The sequence below is a fragment of the Sabethes cyaneus genome, chromosome 2, assembly GCF_943734655.1.
Source record: "Sabethes cyaneus chromosome 2, idSabCyanKW18_F2, whole genome shotgun sequence".
Lineage (NCBI taxonomy): Eukaryota > Metazoa > Arthropoda > Insecta > Diptera > Culicidae > Sabethes > Sabethes cyaneus.
This window is the reverse complement of record NC_071354.1, coordinates 186,501,244-186,522,620: the sequence shown is the minus strand read 5'-3', so window position 1 is coordinate 186,522,620 and position 21,377 is coordinate 186,501,244. Positions and strand designations below refer to the sequence as shown.

General features: G+C 39.9%; 1 protein-coding gene across 1 annotated transcript; it reads left to right on the top strand.

Moving 5' to 3' along the window:
* Positions 1 to 292: 292 nt before the first annotated feature.
* LOC128738500 (transportin-1) lies at positions 293 to 20,542 on the top strand. The gene is made up of 9 exons (XM_053833689.1): positions 293 to 438; positions 620 to 1,031; positions 1,313 to 2,161; positions 2,228 to 3,367; positions 3,426 to 3,597; positions 3,659 to 3,754; positions 11,679 to 11,754; positions 12,031 to 12,205; positions 12,288 to 20,542. The coding sequence occupies exons 2-9, from the start codon at positions 933 to 935 to the stop codon at positions 12,393 to 12,395; spliced, it is 2,715 nt and encodes a 904-aa protein (XP_053689664.1). The 5' UTR covers positions 293 to 438; positions 620 to 932; the 3' UTR covers positions 12,396 to 20,542.
* The last annotated feature ends 835 nt before the right edge of the window (positions 20,543 to 21,377 follow it).

Below are 21,377 nucleotides of genomic sequence, written 5' to 3'. Positions count from 1 at the left end.
AATTTACTATTAGTTATGTGCAGAATATTTTGAGTGTATATATATATTGATTATACTGTCAAATATGAAATGGTTCGCATTCTGAACTGATTTTAACCTCTCGAGGAGAATAATAACCATCGAACTGTCAAATTTTAACTAAAATGTTGAAAATTTCGCTAAATGGTTCACAGTCTTAATGTAGGCGGGCTACAAGAGTGAAACAAGTAAGAATGCGACCGGCAACACTGCCCATTTTGGCCTCGAAAACTCGCTCTTCCTTTCCTTCAAGCAGAAAAGTCATCCCGAGTCGACACGCAGCGTTGGATTTGCAAATTCTTTTCTTAATTTTATACAAATTTTTAAACGATAAACGCTGGCAATTGTGGTGCAAATTGTTCACTCCTATTGCCGGCAACGTACTATAACCATTGTCACGGGATTGGATCGCCAGCAGAGGTGAGAAACCAATTTGTTCTGGATCGACCTGCAGCAGGCGTTTTCGTTTCGACTTTTGTGAAGGAGACATTTTTATTTTTTCTGCAAATGCCTTTCACAATATTGAAAAATCTGTTGGAAAAAATTCTAGTTCGGGCTAAACGAACTAATAATACAAGTGTTTTTTTTTCATTAATTACAGGCTTGCAAATATTGGACGTAACGACGTGCATTTCGCCTAAAAACTGGTCGAAGAAGAAAAGACAAAGAAGGCACAGTTCCCCTCCATATTTAGCACGGTAAAGAGGGTAAAAACAAGTTTTGCAAAAAAGATAAATTTGCCAACATCCTGCAAGGGTGCGTCCACTATTAGAAAGGACAAAACAGCTACGCGCAAAGCAAAAGGTGTCTCAACTGCAGCCAGCACATCACAACACAGAGATTAGCCTTGGACAATACCTCATCTAACGGTACCTACCTGGGGAAATTGCTAGGCAGAGAGAAAGCCAACGAAAATGACGTGGGAACCGCAGCAGGACGGGCTGAATCAAATAATTACACTGCTCAAACAATCGCAATCGACGGACAATGCAATTCAGCGGGCAGTGCAAATGGTAAGTGTAATGTTATTTAAATTAATTAATGTATTAGCATCCACTACTATTAGCTACCGGAGTTAAAATGTTTGGGCTCATTTAGAATGTACAGGCAGACGGTCATTGCACTGACATGTCCCTCATTTGCAAAACTGACAATGTGATTTAAACAAACTGGAAGTGTTTTGTTTAACTTGAATTAATTTATTTGTTTGTTAAGCTTTTTATGAATTAAATCGAAGGAAAATACTATTTTCCAGTGAGAACTCAAATTAACAGTGAATAATTCCGTTTTTCAGAAACTGGAAGAGCTAAACCAATATCCAGATTTCAACAACTACCTAATATATGTCCTAACGAAGCTGAAAAGCCAAGATGAACCAACCCGCTCGCTGTCCGGACTGATCCTAAAGAACAACATTCGCATTCACGGAACACAACTGCAGCCGGCAATTATCGAGTACATCAAGCAGGAATGTCTGATGGCTCTCGGTGATCCCTCGCCGCTGATTCGGGCTACGGTCGGTATTCTAATCACAACCATCGCGAACAAGGGCAGCCTGCAGACTTGGCCCGAACTTTTACCGACGCTGTGTGACATGTTGGACTCGCAGGAATACAGTGTGTGCGAGGGTGCCTTCGGGGCACTGCAGAAGATTTGCGAGGATTCGGCAGATACGCTGGACAGTGCTGCCCTTAATCGTCCACTGAACATAATGATTCCGAAGTTTTTGCAATTCTTCCGGCACTCGAGCCCGAAAATCAGATCGCACGCCATTGCCTGCATCAATCAGTTTATCATCAACCGAACGCAGGCATTGATGCTGCACATCGATACGTTCATAGAAAATTTATTCCATCTATCGTCGGACGAAGACCGGGAAGTGCGTAAAAATGTCTGCCGTGGTCTGGTGATGCTGCTGGAAGTCCGAATGGATCGACTGATGCCGCATATGAACAATATTATCGAATACATGCTGATTAGAACACAGGATCCTGACGAGACGGCCCTGGAAGCGTGCGAATTTTGGCTGTCACTTGCCGAGCAGACCATTTGCAAGGAGGTCCTAACGCCACATTTACCCCGATTAGCACCAGTGCTGGTTCGCGGCATGCGGTACTCTGATATTGACATCATTATCTTGAAGGTGGGTTATTAATCTCTTCCTATAAATAGTTGTCAAATATTATAATTATTTGTTATAATCCTGCAGGGCGATGTTGAAGAGGACGAGATGATTCCCGATCGTGAAGAGGACATTAAACCACGATTTCACAAGTCTCGCACCCACACACAAAAAGCTGGCGCCATGATGGGTGGCTGTGCACAGGACATGGGAGCGCGTGCGATGGAGGGAAATGACGATGAGGAGGATATGGACGACGTTTACGACGACATGGACGATGACAGTAATCTGTCCGATTGGAATTTACGCAAATGTAGCGCTGCTGCACTCGATGTACTGGCAAACGTCTTCAAGGACGACTTCCTGCCGATTCTTCTTCCCATCTTGAAGGAGACATTGTTCCACCAGGATTGGCAAATCAAGGAAAGTGGTATTTTGGCCTTGGGAGCCATAGCCGAGGGTTGTATGAATGGAATGATCCCTCATCTGCCCGAGTTGATTCCGTTTTTGATTTCCTGCTTGTCCGATAAGAAGGCTTTAGTCCGGGCAATTACCTGCTGGACGTTGTCTCGTTATGCTCACTGGGTTGTCAGCCAGCCGCACGATCAATATTTGAAACCGCTGATGGAAGAGCTGCTTAAGCGCATCCTGGATGCTAACAAGCGAGTTCAGGAAGCAGCCTGTTCCGCTTTTGCCACGCTAGAAGAGGAGGCATGCACCGAGCTGGTTCCGTATTTAGGCTTCATCCTGAAAACTTTGGTATTTGCTTTCGGTAAGTATCAGCATAAGAACCTGTTGATACTGTACGATGCCATTGGAACATTAGCCGATTCAGTTGGACATCACTTGAACAAACCGGAGTACATAAATATGCTGATGCCGCCGTTGATTCAGAAGTGGAACATGTTGAAAGACGAAGACAAGGACCTGTTTCCGCTGCTGGAATGTCTGTCCAGTGTGGCAACTGCTCTGCAATCCGGATTTCTACCGTACTGTGAACCGGTTTACCGGCGTTGCATTTCATTGATTCAGCAAACGCTAAACCAAGATCTTGCCAGTACGGCTAGTCCCGGTCAGTACGAGCTGCCCGACAAGGATTTCATGATTGTCGCTTTAGATTTACTCTCTGGGTTAGCGGAAGGCTTGGACGGGCAGATAGAGTCACTGGTGGTTAGCAGCAACATAATGGAATTACTGTACCAATGTATGCAGGATTCGATGCCGGAGGTTTGGTGAAGCTAGGGTAGTTTGTATGAAGGGATATTTAAGTTTCTTCATTCAACAGGTTCGACAGTCCTCGTTTGCACTGCTGGGAGATTTGACGAAAGCATGCTTTGTGCATGTTCATCCTTATATTGGAGATTTTCTACCCATCTTGGGCCAAAATCTAAACCCTGAACAAATTTCGGTTTGCAACAACGCTACCTGGGCGATCGGAGAAATTAGTATTAAGCTGCGTATGTTTTAATCGAATCGAATCGGACTGGAGCGGACTTTACACCTCATTTTTCTTCACAGGTGAAGACACTAAGCCATACATTCCGCTTGTCCTGGCACAGCTGATTGAAATAATCAATAACCCCAACACGCCGAAAACGCTGCTGGAAAATACAGGTAAGTCATCACTTGCAATATTCCGACGTTCTCAGTTTTGATCGACAAATGTTCTTTGATTTTTGTGAATAATTGTTAGTTGTTAGTTTGAGGTTAAAATGTTGATTTTAAGTGTTATTTCAAAGGGAATGGTTTTGTACATAGTAATGCAACAAATTGTTGAGATTGACTCGGCACAAAAGAAGAGTAAAGAACGACGTTCACCGACGAATCAAGGCACAAATGGTGGAAAATAGTGCTTGGACCAGCATCGAGTAAATCTGGGTGCAACTCAAGCTAGAGGGCTATTCGCTTTACCTGTATGTGCTCTATTTGCCACCTGACCGAACGCGTGATCTCGCGCTTATTAAAGCTCATACCGATTCGCTGCGTGTTATCTGTATGCAAGCATTGCCTGTCGACGAACTGGTGGTTCTCGGCGACTTCAATTTTCCTACCTTGAAGTGGTAGTCCTCTTTACCTTCCATGGTGGTATGCACACACTGCTGGACAGTTACAACCTCAACCTTCTGCGACAAATCAACTCTGTGACTAATGAGAATGGTCGAATGCTCGATCTGTGTTTCGTCAGCAATCCAGATTACGCACCTCGGCTTACGGCAGCCTCACATCCTCTCGTGAAGACTGTCTATCATCATCCCGCCTTACACCTGACGCTTGAAGGGGATATTTCGGAGAATTTCTGTAGCATAGCGGATGCCGTTAGCTACGATTTTAGACGAACTGACTTCTGTGGTATTCTGGATATACTACTAAATATCAATTGGATCGAGATTTTAGACAATAACGATGTCACTGTTGCTGTTCAGACTTTCTCGAATATCCTCAATTATGCTATTGATCGACATGTACCTAAACGCACACCTCCATTTGTCAAACATGCACCTTGGTAGACTGCAGAGTTGTGACGCTTGAAGACATGGAAAAAAAGCAGCACTAAGAAGGCTCTCAAAATATGGTGGTATATTGCTGCGTGATCCTTACAGACAGATAAACAATGCATACAAGCGTACGAGTCAACGCTGTTATGCGAATTACTTGCGCAATATACTGAAGACAGCCAGCGCCGCATTCGTTTTGGAGATACTTCAACGAGCAAAGGAAAGAATACGGTCTACCCTTAGTAATGAAGTACAGAGACAAAACGGGAACGAATGCAGATGAAAATTGTAAGCTTTTCTCCGAGAAGTTCTCCAGCGTATTTTCGTGTGACACACTGTCAGCTGACCAAATCTCCTTGGCTGCAAATAATGTTCCGCTTTTTGGGCTTTCGTTGAATGCTATTAATGTGAGCGATGCTATGGTTCAAAAAGCCATCTCTGAAATGAAGCCGTCCACCTCTGTTGGACCTGACGGAATACCCGCTATTCTCAAGCAATACACCGCAGGTTCCCTTTTACCTTTTCGTCATCTTTACAATTTGTCTCTATCTACCGGCATTTTTCCGACGCTCTGAAAACCCGCGTTTATGTTTCCGGTTCAAAAGGAAAGGCGATATAAAGGACATCGATAATTATCGAGGTATCGCCGCTTTGTGTGCGGCATCCAAGCTATTCTAAAAAGTAATTTTGGAACCAGTGTTCTACTATTGTAAGCAATTCATCGACGATTATCAACATGGATTCACGTCACGTCGATCAACGACGACGAATCTCCTCTCATTTACTACTTATGCTACATATACCACGTCGAGGCATTTCCAAACGGACGCCATTTACACCGACCTCCCTGCTGCTTTTGATAAGTTGAATCAAGAAATTGCGATTGCCAAACCCGATAGGATGGGACTTGGCGGCACCCTACTGCTCTGGCTGAAGTCCTACTTGGCTGATCGGCATCTGGCTGTTAAAATCACTATCCAGCGAGTTTGTTGCTACGTCCGGTATTCCGCAAGGTAGTCATCTTGGCCCGCTCATCTTCGTGCTATATTTTAACGATGTAAACTTTTCGCTACGAGGACCCAGGCTTTCCTTTGCTGATAATCTTAAGATCTATTTTGAGGTCAAAAAAGTTGAAGACGTCAAATTTTTGCAACAGCAACTGGAGAGCTTTTCTAGATGGTGCAACGAAAATAAAATAGTGCTCAACATTAGCAAGTGTTCAGTGGTGACGTTCTCCAGGAGAAAACGGTCAATCCCTTTCAACTATCATCTAGGAGAACTGATTAAAAGAGAGTCCTGCATCAAGGACCTGGGAGTGCTCCTTGCCTCACAGTCAGAGATACCAGAAGTGAAGACATGTCTTCATTTTGAAGACATTTTTGATACAAAAAAGTGAAATGTCTTCACTTGAAGACATGTGAAGACATGTGAAGACATTTTTCCTTGATTCGTGAAGACTTTTCAAAAAATCACCTGGCATCCCTGCTCACAGCTGACCTACAAACAGCACATCAGCAACAGCGTTGCTAAAGCATCCCGCAGTCTTGGCCTAATCATGAGACACGCGAAAAGCTTCACCGATATACATTGCTTGAAGAACTTGTACTGCGCGCTTGTCTGTTCGACGCTGGAGTATTGCTCGGCGGTCTGGAATCCCCATTATCTGAACGGCGTCGATCGGTTAGAAAAAATACAACGCAAATTCATTCGATTCACCATCCGTCGCCTGCCTTGGAACATCCCGCTCCAGCTACCAAGATATGAAGCGCGCCTAATGCTTTTTGAACTGGACACTCTTGCAACTAGGAGGAATCTGTGCCGAGTAATCCTTGTAGCTGATATCCTGATGGCTTTAAAGTCTTTCGAGTGTGTCCGGGTAAAGCCGGGAATCCAAAGAGGTAGAAAAGATGTAAATCCAATCAGATGGTGAAATGCAGATCCTCTAAGATCGTAGATAGTCGTAGTAAAGGAGTTCGGATCACTGAGCACAGAGCACTAGTTCACGTTGGAAGATCAACTTCGACTGCCGAGACCGGCTCGTGTATTCTACTTTTTATCGGATGACAGTGATGCCAGAAAGACTGCCATAATTAATCGATATAATTGATCGATTTCGATCAATTACACTTTCTTTAAATTATACCCTTTTTTGGGTAAATTTAATACACAACAATGGCGAGGACCGATTGTCCATGGCTTCTCAACCATATTAGTAGACGTCAAATTACGAGCTCAACCACGACCTTTTCGTAGCAGAATGTTCCTCCAAATACCGTTTCGAAGGACAAATTATGCAGCCATCGGGGGCCATCGTCGGGCTACAACGAATTTTTAGCCAAGTGTCAGTTGGGTTGGGACTTTAACCTTATAATTGTAGGACTATTCGCCAAAACTTTTTAAACATTCTTCGTTAGACTAATTATCATTAGGAATTTTAGACTGGAAATAGTCTTATTTTACCTGAAACCATGTGTTGCGCTAGTACCAGTTGCAATGAGCAAGATTCAACTCTTGAAAATATTTTCATGCTTTTTAGAAAGACTTCCAATCGCGAGCAAAAATAAACTGAAATGCTTCTTTTTTTGCTTTTTGCTTGGATTGTTTCAAAACTGAACGATGGCGAAGAATCCACCGAATCAGGCTGCTGTGCATCGTCATTTAGCAAAAGCAAAAGCGAATAGTTTGCGGCATTAGCATCAAATGAGACCAGGCTATATTTTCAGAATCCATTTTTTAGACAAACTGATAAATTGTCCATATCGTTGAGGGCATCGTTCAATAAAGGTGCCACATCCGGTCTTGAAATAGCTTCCCCTGCTTGCTGTGTTCTCCACTCAACCAGCCTTTTGTTCCAGTGCACTTTAAGTCCCCTAAAAAACGTCACGTCGAGTGGTTGTAGCAGATGAGTTGAGTTCGGGAACAGACATATCAGCACGATCGCATTCTCGCGACAAAATTCAGTAGTTTGGTATGACCGGCAAAGGAATGGCATTTTTAATTAGCCACGGATGGAAAATATTTTTTTTTGCTAATAAAAGAAAGTCTCCCTTGTCATCCACCCGCTTCATTTTTCCCGACTGCATCTTTCGCACTATTTCTCCTGGAAATCGTTGTTTATATGGGAAAAGGACAAGAGGCGGTACTAGAGTACCAGCTGCGTTTGCAGCAAACAAAACTGTATATCATTCTAGATCAGAGTTTGCATTTGCTACATGAACGTATTTGTCCATTATATTTGCCAGTACCCTCTCTCTTGTCGGTACCAAGCGGATAGATGTTTCATCCATATTAAACACGGCAGAGTGGTTATTCAGAATATCATACATATTTGCTGCCCTGAGCTACTGTTTTACCTGACTCACTGCGAATATGCGTGTTATTGAAATAAAACGTCACCATGCGTCACGACACAAGGGCGATATTTTTCGAAACCTTTCGAACCAACACGATACCGCGAATACAACGCTATGCGCAGTGAGTCAGGTAACACAGTAGGTCTCAACTTCTTGGAACCATCTGCAAATCTGTATCTCGGAAACTTTAGTCCGTTGCTTGGAGAGCCTGCTTGGTACTCGTGATGAAAGTTCCTTCTGCCGGTTAATGAACAGATTCGCCCACTTTCGACCAGGAATCCCGTTCGTGAATGGATTTTGCCTGCCAGTCTGCTTAATGAAATAACCACCAGTAGTCCTCAAACGTTTCATATCAACAGAAAAGCCGGCTCTAGTAGTCTGTATGACCCACTCTACAATACGCGCTTCTTCTCCCGATGTGAGAACGGTTGGTTTACCAGGTTTTTGACGTAGGACTACGTCTTTCAGGAAGGTAGCTGGTATAGGGGGTAATTCCAAAAAATCTTTCTCGAAAAATGGTCAGGTTTTGAACGTTAATAACTTAGTGGTTTCCCGATCGATTTTCAATATTGTATTCTTACACCAATCGATTGGAAAATCTTCTAAGAATTGACCCAAATGAAGAAAAGTATGGATTCTTGATGTTGAGCTATTGAAAAATGAAAAATAATGAACCTATGTTTTACCAGAATTCTCGCTCCGTGATTGGTTGGAAGATTCTTTACGATTATCTAAACCTATACCAATTTGATATCTGTGCTTGGGAAGTAAGCCAAAACAAGTGACTAAGTTTCCTCATGTCAACAAGATTTCTTAACACCGTGATTAAACCTAGACCATTTTGATGTCCTTGCTTGGGAAGTACGCCAGAAAGACTGACAAAACCCCCTCGTGCTAACAGATTTTTTACGAACGCGATTAAACCTAGTTAAATTTGATGTCTGTGTTAGAGAAGTGTGCCAGAAAAAATGACGCAAGTTTATTGTCCCAACAGATCGTAAATTCATTACTGCGAGACGATTAAACGTAGGCGAATTTGATATCTGTGTTGGAAAAATGTTCTACAGCTGTATTGTACGGTAATATTATGACTCTGTATGAATACTCATGCTTGCTGTATCATTAAAAGTGTAGTGAAAGGATACAAACAGATACAGCCAATTGAAACTTACTTTTGCAGGTTTTTTGTTGTACTTTTAAGTAGGAGTTGTTTGATCTGCCACCATTTGCCACTTTGGGAAATATTTAAGCTCAAAAAAGTACTATTTTTCACCCAAAAAGCATTCACAACGCATGTAACACAGACTAACATACGTAACACGTCGAACAAATTTTCTAACAAAACATCGTTTCATTGACACCCCTAAAACTTGGAAAAAACACTAGCATCGCCTAGTGCAGTCTTCGTCCTACGCAGAGTAGGTTGCTATAAATTTAGCAATGCTATTTTTTTTCATGTGTGGACTCATCACTGCGACCAGTATAGTTGATCTATTGTGATATCGCCCGGGTGTTTGCTGTATAACCTGCACAGCATTTCTTTTTGCTATAATCGCTATTGAATGAGCGATATGCTTATTAAATTTTATGCGTGCTTGTGTGTATTGGGGTTTACCCTTCCTTCAAAGCTTGATCTACTTTTCCCATACTTATTCCTCGCTGCCAGTACTATCTCATATTATAACCGTCCCTGGCGAGGACTCATTCATACCTCTGACCAGTACACTTAACTATAGGAGGTACATTTGCACTGTCAAGAGGCTTCAAAGGGTAAATATACAATTCAGCATGAAGGAAGGGTAAATGAAAGGGCCTGAGAATTAACCCATGTTTAGTCTGCTTTGACAAGCGAGTGGTCGTGGGTTCGAATCTTAGTAGAATCAAGCCATTCGAGCAATGCTATAAATTTACTTGTATAATATTTGACATCAGTGCCAGCGCAGGCGGGCGGCGTTCTCGTGCAGCGACTGTTGTTTGAGTCGTGGCTTAAGCGAAAATTTGAAATGATCGTTTTTATTGACGATGGAATGAGGCTTCAGTGTTACGTCTGTTAGTCTGTGCATGTAGCATGTATATATGTTGCATATTGCATGTATACATGAAAAATCGAATGATTACAAGCATGGATACATACTACTATCACTACAAAGAGACTTTGCATACTCAGTAAAGTAGTTCATTTTTAATTTTTTTTAAATCAATGATTTTGCCCACCGTGAAGCTTGGAATAAAACAAGTAAAGTGTTGCTGGAAAATGTACGTACTATCGAAGCAAAATGTACATATTATTGAGGGTACGTACTATCAAGGCAAAATATATGTATTATCCGTATTATACGTACTGACGTATACCTGTACCGTAGAGAGCGTACGTTGGTGATATGCGAGAAAAACAGGACATCGTTATATGGTCGATTTGGTTTAGACTTTGATGGTCAGGTGATGCCCAGGTGGCTTTGCGGATATTTTTGCGGGGAATGAAAGTGCAAAAATTGCGCCTCTTTCCCCGTCTGTGGTAGTCAAACCCAGTGTTGCGAAGCTTGTGTGGTCTAATTCTCTCACATACCCGTACTCGTTCTAACGAATCGCTTTTATTTATTCATGCACTGGGACGAGTTTTGCGTGTATGTATTTAGCTAACAACTGCGGTTGTCACTCTCGTTCATTGTAGCCCGAGCAACTGATACCGATCGCCCGCAAGTGCTCGCATTCTCATCCGTGTGTAGAATCGAGAGCGTAAGATGAAGAAAAAAAGAAAAAAGTACGCGTAGCTGCCTGCTCACGAGTTGTTTGCCTCGTGAGTGGGCTATGCAGAAAGACGCTGCGAGGTTGTGCGTTTACGAGTCATCATTGGTCAAACCAACGAGACAGAAATTTAATCTAATACGTTTCACTGACGAGCAACTAAAGTAGTGACTGCTCGTCCGTGATTTTAAACTGACCACATAGGTTATTGGTACCTAATTATAGTTGTCGGTAAACTGGCCTCTCGTAGATTATCGAGGCATCAGATTTCCACTAGTTATTTCGTGATGGTCAAAAACCGCTGAACCGATCCTCATCAAGTTTTAACGCAAACTTACTTAGCACATTTTCCAGTAATTAGTTCAAGGGGTTTCCTCACCGATCAACATTTTTTATTTTATGGATATTGTAAGATTGAAGTTCCAAGAGATTAACTATAGCAGCTATTTAAATATTTATTTTTACAAATAAAGTAGAAATATGACTGAAATCGTCGTAACATGTCTGCTAATTTTAATGTTTAATGTTCTATAGATTCTTGGAAAATCGATTTTTCAGGTGTTCTTGCTGTGTATAAACCCTTAGAGAGCTGTTGAAGTGTTTAGACATTTAAAATTCAATATTCTTGAAAGGTTAACCTAATGATAAATCTCATCCCCGAATCATCAGAAAATCTGGCATTAATTTGTATATTGACGATTAACTTGTAATGAGTGTAAAAGACAATTGACTTAAAATAAGTGTGATAATGGTGTAGTGTTCTTTTGGTTAGTTAAAATTTTGTATCATCCCATCGATATGATGGTTTGTATAGCATAAGTGTAGGTACCTAACTGAGAACTGATAATGTTAAAAAAATCGAAGTCAACAATTTTACTGTAGCTACGTTTTGTATAATTGTTTGTATTTTTCTTTTCTTTATTCTGTTTATTTTTTTCTGTATAGCAATAACAATCGGTCGACTCGGTCTTGTGTGCCCCCTTGAAGTGGCTCCCTCGTTACAACAGTTTGTGCGCCAGTGGTGTGTAACTAAATTATACTTCTATTCTTTTAGAACGTGCCTAGTGTTCTTTTCATATGTGTAACCTTGTTTGTTCAGTTGAACGGATTTCTGTATTTCAATTGTCCCCCGGGGTGTAAACGAACCGTGTATTGCCGTTATTGTCGTTACACGTTACACTGTGAAAAGTTCTGTGTGCCAAAACTGTAGAAAGTTAGCTGGCTAAGTTAGCTGGTTAGGCTAGTTAGCTTAAGATGGACAAAGTTATAGATTACCATGTTTTTCTGTACGTTGCAGGTGCTCATCGCTTCGAAACATTCGCGACAATGAGGAAAAAGATTCTGCCTTCCGTGGAATGTGTCAGATGATTACGGTAAACCCCGTGGGAGTGGTGGCCGATTTTATCTTTTTCTGCGATGCTGCAGCTTCGTGGATGAATCCAAAAAGTGATCTGCACGAGATGTTGCAAAAGGTACTTGTTCCGTTTTGAAAATCTGTATTTGTTCACGTCTATTTAAACGTTTCTGTTGTTTCTTTCTTATTTTTATTTTCAGATCCTACACGGTTTCAAAACTCAGGTTGGCGACGAAAACTGGGCTCGTTTCGTGGAGCAATTCCCACCACAGCTGAGTGAGCGCTTAGCGGTAATGTACAGTATCTAAGCGTATTCCGAGGTACCTACCGAACGTATGACTTTTCGACGGTATGTAGCAAGTTGTTTTATTCTTTTGCAATGGGGACAAACACAACCGCTTGCGTTCGGAAAAAAATGATGCATCAGACAGCTAAACAGTAAGTGAATTGAGTGAGACAGGGTCTGAAAAAAATCCCCTCGAAATAAGCAACAGTGACGAGAAAGTACGGTTTTGTTTTTTCTAAAATGGTGATTAAACAAAGGGAGATGACCAGAGCAAAATTTTCATCATTTTCGAAATCGCTTTTTTCTGTAGGGAAACATTTATATATTGTTTTATTGAGAAGAGTATGTTTTTTAAGATTTAGTAGGGCTTATTTTGATACTGTCTTTTGGTCAAGGTCCCAGAGGGCTAACGTGACCGTTGAGTAGGGCTTTTATTCATGCGGAAAAAGGAGCGTTCTCTCCTTGTATCTTATTTACCTCGACGGGGAAGAGACGCCGTCGAGCAAAATACAAAACAAATAAAATACTTTCAAATTTTAAATTCTACTCTAATCACAGTGGTAAATAGTAAGCGCAAAAATAATCGTAATCGCATATTTAAAAACACAGACAATGCAATACAAATGCAAACCACTTTTTACCCGATGCTAAGTGTAGGCTATGGACTAGCACAAAGAAGCAGTCGTTCTGCATGCATAATAATGATCCTACTCCTACCAATCAATCAATTTTCCCAGACAAAAGTCTAACAAATTCCTTTCTAAAAAACGGTCCTGCGTCCAGTGTGCATTAAAAAAAAAAAAGAACAAAACACGGCTCCTTGCTGGAGACTTCTGATTCTGATTTGCGAAGTGAACGACAGCAGTCATCGTCACTAACGAGGCTGTTGAAACAAAAAAAAAAACAAAAAGAATGCCAAGGGCACAACTATTACTTTGAATAATAATTTCACTTCGTATGTTGTATAACCGTGTATAAGTGAGAAATGAATGCGTTTTTGGATGAACGTGCTGCTGAAATGCGTGCAAATTATTAGCTTTTTGCTTATGTTAATGCTAGGAAAATGAGCATGAGAAACGTTTAAATTTGAAAATGAAATATTTCGTAATTTACTAATCGTGCTATTTTCACATTTCTCGTTTGAATTAGTTACCCTCTATCAATCTATTTCTAAAATTGATGAACGTAATTTGGTTGCTATCGTAGAATTTTTGTGTCAGTTTCAAGGGAACAAGATTATTATATAACTATTTAAACTATCAATTTTAACGCTAGTCTTTGTGGTCCTGATTTAGATAGTAGGTTGATTGATTTTGCATATTGCAAGCGACGTTAAATATCTTTGACCGTACTTTTTCTCTAGGTCGGGTCTCTCGCCGATCACCAAAATCTATACAATTTAGTCAGTTAATATGCGTTGTATTGACTATAAAACAATGTATAGTCGAAAAATATTGCGACCGTCACCCTCGCTTTGAATTCCATATTGTAAAGGTTTTTTTATGAAATTATCACTGCGGCCAGTATTTTTGCTCTATTGTGATATTTTCCAGGTGTTGTTTCTGTATTTTGCACTTTCCGGGTAACCTATAAGCGTAACCAATGCTATTTACACGCAAGTCAATAAGCATTTAAGTCACCCTAATTGCTACTTAAATGCTACTTTGGCAAAATATACGGCTACTTTACTGCTAACCCTCTTATAATGCTGACAATGCTTGTTACCAGCTGATTACCAACAAGAAGATTTAAAATAGAATTTTGCATGCCAATTTACAACAGCTACGCACTTGAAAAGCTAATATACAGCAACGTGCTGTATAAAATGCCAGATATGTTAATAAGCGATTGATTTACTGCTTATGGTAATGCTAATTGGTTAGCTGGGTTTGTTCTTTTAAAAGTATCGCTACAAAGTGATCGAATTGCTTATTCGTTCTTATGAAGGCATAAAGGCTGCCAAATCGATTGTGTAATTGTTTTGTTCAGAAGAGAAAGGGTTTCGCAGTGTTTTGGACATACTCAAGAACCTACATTCCCGCTGCTGAGCAACCTGTAAAAATCATCCCATCAGGATTGTTAGTATTTGACATCAGAGAACTGCAGCAGGAATTGGCAACACACAGTGTCCAACCCAGCAAAATCAAACTGCTCTATCGAAAGATTAGCGGGTTGGAAGAAAGTGCGCTCTATCTACTCCATTTTCCTACAAGAACCATCAAGCCGGTGACTTTACAAAAAGTGAAGGCAATTTTCAACAAACGACAATTTTCGCAACAATTCAAGTTGTTGAAGTTGAAGTTAACGGCTACTTGAAATTGTCCCAACCTTATATGGAAGAAAATTATTTCGCATTTCGAGGCAATTTCTATAAACAAACGATGGGGGCCCCAATGGGGAATCCCTTGTCACCTTTCTAATATGAGCTATTTATGGCAAACATAGAAAATAAATTAAAGGAAATAGATGTCTTACCAGATCACTGGTGAAGGTATGTGGACGACATTTTTTTTGCATTTTTAAATTAGAAGACTTTGATACTCTTTTGAAACTAATGAATAATGTCCACTAACATATTATTTGACATTCGAGAGGGATCAAAAGTACAGGTTTCGATTCTTATAGGTAGTTGTTATGAGAGACCACCAATACAAAACGGTTGATTCCTATCACGCCCTACCACTACTTTCAAAACAAAATGGCCGTTTTCACTACATGATTCACCATATGAAAACTTTTCCACTGAGTAATGAAGAAAAAGAAACTGAATTAAAATATATTTTCGAAACCGCTAGGTAGAATGGTTATTAAAAGGTAACAAGAGATTCACATTCGGCCAATTGGTTAGACTTATGAGAAAATTTCGAGCCAACTTCGTATATAAGATATCTTCAGATATGGTTGTCTTAGATATCGAGTAAACATACTACATACAATTCTGTTTTGGCAGGAAACAATTCTGCACAAGATGCTTCAAGCAAACTTTCCTTTGATTGTCCTGAAAATCATCCGTTCTTTCTTACTGAATTACTCGTTTCACGTTGCAGTTAATAAACCATCCGAATTAGATCAGAAAGCTGTACATGTTAGAGTCCCACAAAGAGCTGTTTTGATCTCCACGCTGTATAACATTGTCACCGCCGACCTTGTGATGCTTGATGGCGTCCAGTTTTCGCGGACGACACCGGTTTTGTTGCTTCTGACTCAAACTCAGCAACAATTTTAACCAAATTGAAAGCTTCCAAAAACGTTATCGAGGACTACCAAAAGAGATCGATAACCAAAATCAGCGCTAGCAAACCGCAAGCAATTTTCTTCTCACGAAAACTGAGGAGCCCACGTAATCTACCTCGCAGTCCGATCAACCAGTCCAGTCAGGCCAACCAGTACCATGGTCAAACGACGTGAAGTATCTTGGTCTAACGCTAGATCGAAAGTTAAATTTTGCCGCACATATCAAGAACACTTTAATCAAGTGCGATAAACTCACGGAACCCCTCTATCGATCGCATCTCTACAAAACCTCAACACTGTTGTTTTACAAAACGATGTCAAACCATCGAAGACATACGGCTTTACTGGTGTTGAAACTTTCAACATAATAAATGCACCAATTTCCTGTAGTCTTTTCACTTCTTTTCCTTCAATGGTAAATTTCTTGAAAAATAAAATGAAACGCTACGTCTAGCTTATACAATGAAACAATTTTACTTTGTTATATACTGTATAAATACTTTCCCGTATGCCAAAGTATTTTTACATTGCGTAGAGAGTCACTGCTTCAAGAAAAAGTTATTTTGCCCTTAGTTTTAAACTAAAAATGGGGGATTGCTTGCTTTAAAACGCTGTATCTCGGGATCGGCAAAGAATACCTTTGGGCAATGAGTGTTTCTTATGTAAAAAATCTGCGAAACACGATGAAGTTGAAATTTTTGACATCAAATTGTATTCATGAGAGAAAAATGTAGATTTAGTTTTCAAATTAAGTTTAAAAATATTTGGCAGCATTGAAAACTCTGGAAGTTATGAGTTTTTATGTCTCAGCGCGTGTGTTAATGTGAAGCGAGCGATTAAACATAGAAATACAAAAATACGTGTCGATTTTTTTTGAACAAAGAACGTAAACAAATATTCCGAAGAGAAAAAAAATTTAGACTGTAAATGACCCATATACATTATTTGACAATGACTGTACCGAATCATTTAATTCAACTATGGTCGTACCGAACCATATACATTATTCAACAATGATCGTTCCGAATCATTTAATTCATCTATGGTCGGACACGACGATGCACCGAACTGTGTAGACAGTTCGTCGCATCGGCAGCCCCGTGTACCGCTTTCGAGATGGTATATAGCGCGCAACTTTTTCTGGTGCTGGGATAAGCGATATGCTGTACCAGGGGCATTCAACCCCCATAAGTTCTAAAATCTTCTATCAAACTTAGTTCTTCTCCGACATCGGAGCAGACAGATTTTAAAGGAAGTAAAAATACCGGAAATACCGTTTTTTGCCTTTCCACAACTGGTATTTCAGTATCCAAAAATTAGCCGATGTTATCGGTTTCAGTAGTGCCGGTTATACTACCCTAGTTCGAACGCACTAAAAAACTAATCTATAGTCGGAAAATATTGTGCGTGTGGTTCGATTTTCGCCTTCTAACAGTCAACCCCGCCTTAACAAAGTACATATTATAGTAATTTTCTTGCAGCATATTGATCAACTGTCCGCCATATTGGATTTAGGAATGGTGTTTAGCATCGATTTTCGCCTTTCAACAGGCACCCTTGCTTCAAAGTTTATATTGCAAAAGTTTTTTATGGACACTATCACTGCGACCAGCATTTTTTATCTGTTGTCATATCGTCCAGCTGTTTTTTTGTATTCTGCACTTCATTCTTTTTACAGTGAGCGAACTGCTTATTATTCGTACTTAAGTGTCTGTATTTTTCACCATTTTTTTCCTTTTAAATGTTTACGTGCAAAATATTGAATCATCGTCAGCCATTTTGGAATTCAAAATTGTGTCTTACATCGATTTTTGACATTTAACAGTCATCTCAATCCCAAATAATCCAATTTGGTACCTTTCTTCCAGTGAATTGATTTTTTTGTTAACGTTAACATAACAAATCATATGAAAAATTGTTTTTATTTGTTTTCTTGTTTATCGGCTTTCAAACGAACCACTTGTTACCCTTGAAACTGTACAAACCGTGATATTTTTAGTATAATCTACTAATCATGCCTTCAAATCGTTCTAGTTAGGTTGAAAAGAAAAACGTTTGGTGTATAAACTATCTATACTAAAGAAACAAAATTAAATACTAAACTAAACTGAAAAAAAGAGATCAGAGAACAGCTAGGTATCACATTTATAGTAATAAATAGTAAGGAAGTATTTTATATTATCGGGAATTCCGGGTCGCGTTCGTATTAAAGAAAAAGTCGTGTTCGTCGTTTAATCCGTGGTCGTCGTTAAAATCGTGGTCGCCGCCGTCGTCGTCGTCGTCGTCATCATTATAGTTCTACGGTCGTCGGATTCCGTGAGCGTATTAGTTATTAACTGTTATTTTTTCTGTTTCAGTTTTAATGTGGTTTATTTTTTTAGTTCAAATCGTGAAACGAGAAAAGACCAAACTTAAGTTGAACAGATACTATCTGAACCAGGAGTAGTGCAACAGTTCCTTGACTGCAGCTAATTGATCTGATTGAGAATGAAAAAAAAACGAAACAAACTGAGAGATGCTATAAACATATAAATAATGGTGCCATTAGGTAGTTAAACTTATAACAATATGGTTTTTTAAATAATACAAAACCCCGAAGAAGCCTGCAACTTATCAAAGACAAATACAAAATTATAGATAAAAGCAACTTTAAGGAATAAAAAAGCTGGAAACTTACCGTCAAAATAAAAATGCAAATATAGAAAAAAAAATCTGACTGACAACAACGTCGTTGTTCAGCAACATTAGGTTAACAAAATGAAGACTGAAAAAGTGAAAGAAAACATATTCCTCAAATCGAAACAAAAATCTCCGTTACTTACATTTGTGTTCTAGCTGCGATATATTTCAAGTAGTAGTTTAACAATATTTAAAAAAAAGGCATATTCAGTGATATCTGTTCAAAACAATTAGTAGAAGAAGATGGTGGTAAAAGAATTAACAAATTAACTGTTCTTTTTCTTTCAAGTTTCATACATTGGAAATTATCGCCGCGTATCGTGTCGTCGTTATCCGTGAATTCGTCGCGTTCGGTCGTTCCGTCAATCTGTAACAAAAAAAAAACTCGCGTGTCGCGTTCGGGATCAATGAAGAAGAAAAAAAACTATTACGAAAATCGTATATTCGTGAAATCGTTCCGCCGAAAACCGTTGTGATATATAGTCGTGTTCGTTCGTTGTTAGGAGTTTATATATAATATGTTTTTTGTTTTATAGGTTTCAATTAACAAATTTTGATTTTTGTATCTTAGAAAATCGCGCGTCATCTATCGGGTTCGTCAAACATACGTATTGAAAGCCCTGTTGTTGGTCCGCCGCGTATGCCACAATGAAAGGTGCTAATAACAAACAAAACTGATTTAAGGTTCAGAATACATATAAATATATCATGAAATGATCATTTTAGAAAATAATACACAACATTAGATGTTCCATTTGTTGATGAGTGCAGTCTCTAATTGGATCAGGCGCTTTAATTTATTTTGATTGTCAGACGTTGCAAAATGCAGCTAGCCAAAAAAAAATTATTATAATTCGATGGTAGAAGCCAGTTTTAACCTCATCAATCGTTTCATCACAGCAACAGAAAAAGTTATAAAATCATCTAACAAATCAAATCACAAACTGAGATTAGACAAGCAAACAAACCAAAACATAGATGAAACACAACATCACTACTTAAGAACTGGGTTCCTCTTGTCTTTCATCTGCGCTGTTTTCGCTTCACGCCAGTGCAGTCACAATAACACACACACACAAAGGACACAAACCAAGCACTAGTTAAATGATTCAGGATCAAACGTATAGCAAACGATACAAAACAAAACAAAACAATGGATAACTTTATATTGATCGCTTTACACAGGTTTATACAATGAAAAGAACAAAACTAAACAAAATCATACGTACCTTAAATCAAGAGATAAATCAGTCCACGGGGACTAGGCTAGGCCGCGTCGCGTTTTTCGTCGCGTTTTCGTGTGATCGTATTTTAAAGAAAAAGTTCCAAAACTACTAATAAACTACTAAAAAAAACCGAAAAACAAAACAACAGTACACCTAACGTGAAACTTACAAGCATAGTATAGTAGCTAGCTGGACCACCCAAAATGAAAGGAAAAAACTTGAATTCCAAACGCCAGTGTGTGTGAACTCACGCATACCCCACTATAATAAGCACACTGGTGGCATCAATTCGATTTTTTTTCTCTTTCGGTACTACCAGCAATCCAACCTCTTTATCACATATAGTACAGGCCGATCTATACTTAAAACGAGAAATAAATTGCTATTATAATGTAGGTAATATTATTGTCAAACGTATAAGTACCGTATGCAAAAGTGTGACCGAGTTCGAGTGATTGTGTTCGTATTTGCGAGAGAAAAAAAACTGGTTTAAGATTACAAACAGAAGTCTCAAAAGTCCCAATCCTTGGTCCTATCCAATCGTACTCTGAACGCTGAATATCCTAAGAAAATCCAAAGATCAATATCTCCTCCGATAGTATTGATTACACTTTTTGAACAACAGTCAAAATATTTACATTTGTCAGCATGTAAAACAGTAGTTTAAACTGGACATAGATAGATGGTCTGGTTTGCTTATACATAAAGTTATACACTTACACATAGTCACCTCATAGTCTCAGTGTTAGTTTTGAATAGCTAAGTGAGTAAAGATTTATCTCGAGACTATTGGACAGCAGCTAGGATGGACTAGTAGTATAATAAGAAGCATAAGATTCAATTTTTTGTACCACATTTTTGCATGTCTTTCCACTTATAGAAAATGCTCTAGAAGCAGCTCGATTCTAGTTGTTGAAACGTGTCTAGCTTGGCAAGAGAGTAGTCCGATTCCGCAGGACTTCGTGGTATTCAACATTTCTCTAGGGGTTTGAGATAGGAAAGTAGCTTTAATTGAAGTCAATAAATTTAGTAGTACAAGAAGCGGTTAGGTTGCTTTATTGTTTGGTCCGGATGACACAATACTATGGATGAAAATGTTGTTACATTTCAAAATTAATCATTCAATCATCTTCCTCTTCGGCAGCATAGAGCCGGGGTGGCTCGTGCTGTTTCAAGCACTCGTCTCCATTCAACTCGGTCTTGGGCCACTCGTCGCCAATTTCCTAGTCGTCTCAGAAGTCGCAAATCGCTTTCGACCTGGTAGAGCCATCGTGCACGTTGGGCCCCCCTCTTGCTGGTGCCAGTGGGGTTGTTGAAGAGGACTATTTTCGTCGCACTGCCGTCCGACATCCTTACGACGTGTCCAGCCCACCGTAGCCTGCTAACTTTCGCTAGATGTACGATGGGAGTCTCCCCAAGCAGTGCCTGTAGTTCGTGATTCATACGGCTTCGCCACTCTCCGCTTTCAGTTTGTACTCCGCCAAATATCGTCCGCAGCACTTTCCGCTCAAACACGGCAAAGGCGCGTATGTCCTCCGTGAGCAGCGTCACGGCTTCAAGTCCATAAAGAACTACCGGTCTAATAAAGGGTTTGTACATCGTTAGCTTCGTGCGGCGGCGTATGCTTCCTGATCGTAGCATTTTACGAAGGGCAAAGTAGGCCCGATTTCCCGCTTGGATGCGCCGCTGGATCTCCTTACTAGTGTTGTTGTCCGCGGTCACCAGCGATCCCAAATACACGAACTCCTCTACCACTTCTAGTTCGTCGCCGTCAACGGTTACCGTCCGTGGGAGGCACGCGTTTGTTTCCTTTGAGCCTCTTCTTTTCATGTATTTGGTCTTCGACGCATTTATTTTTAGCCCAA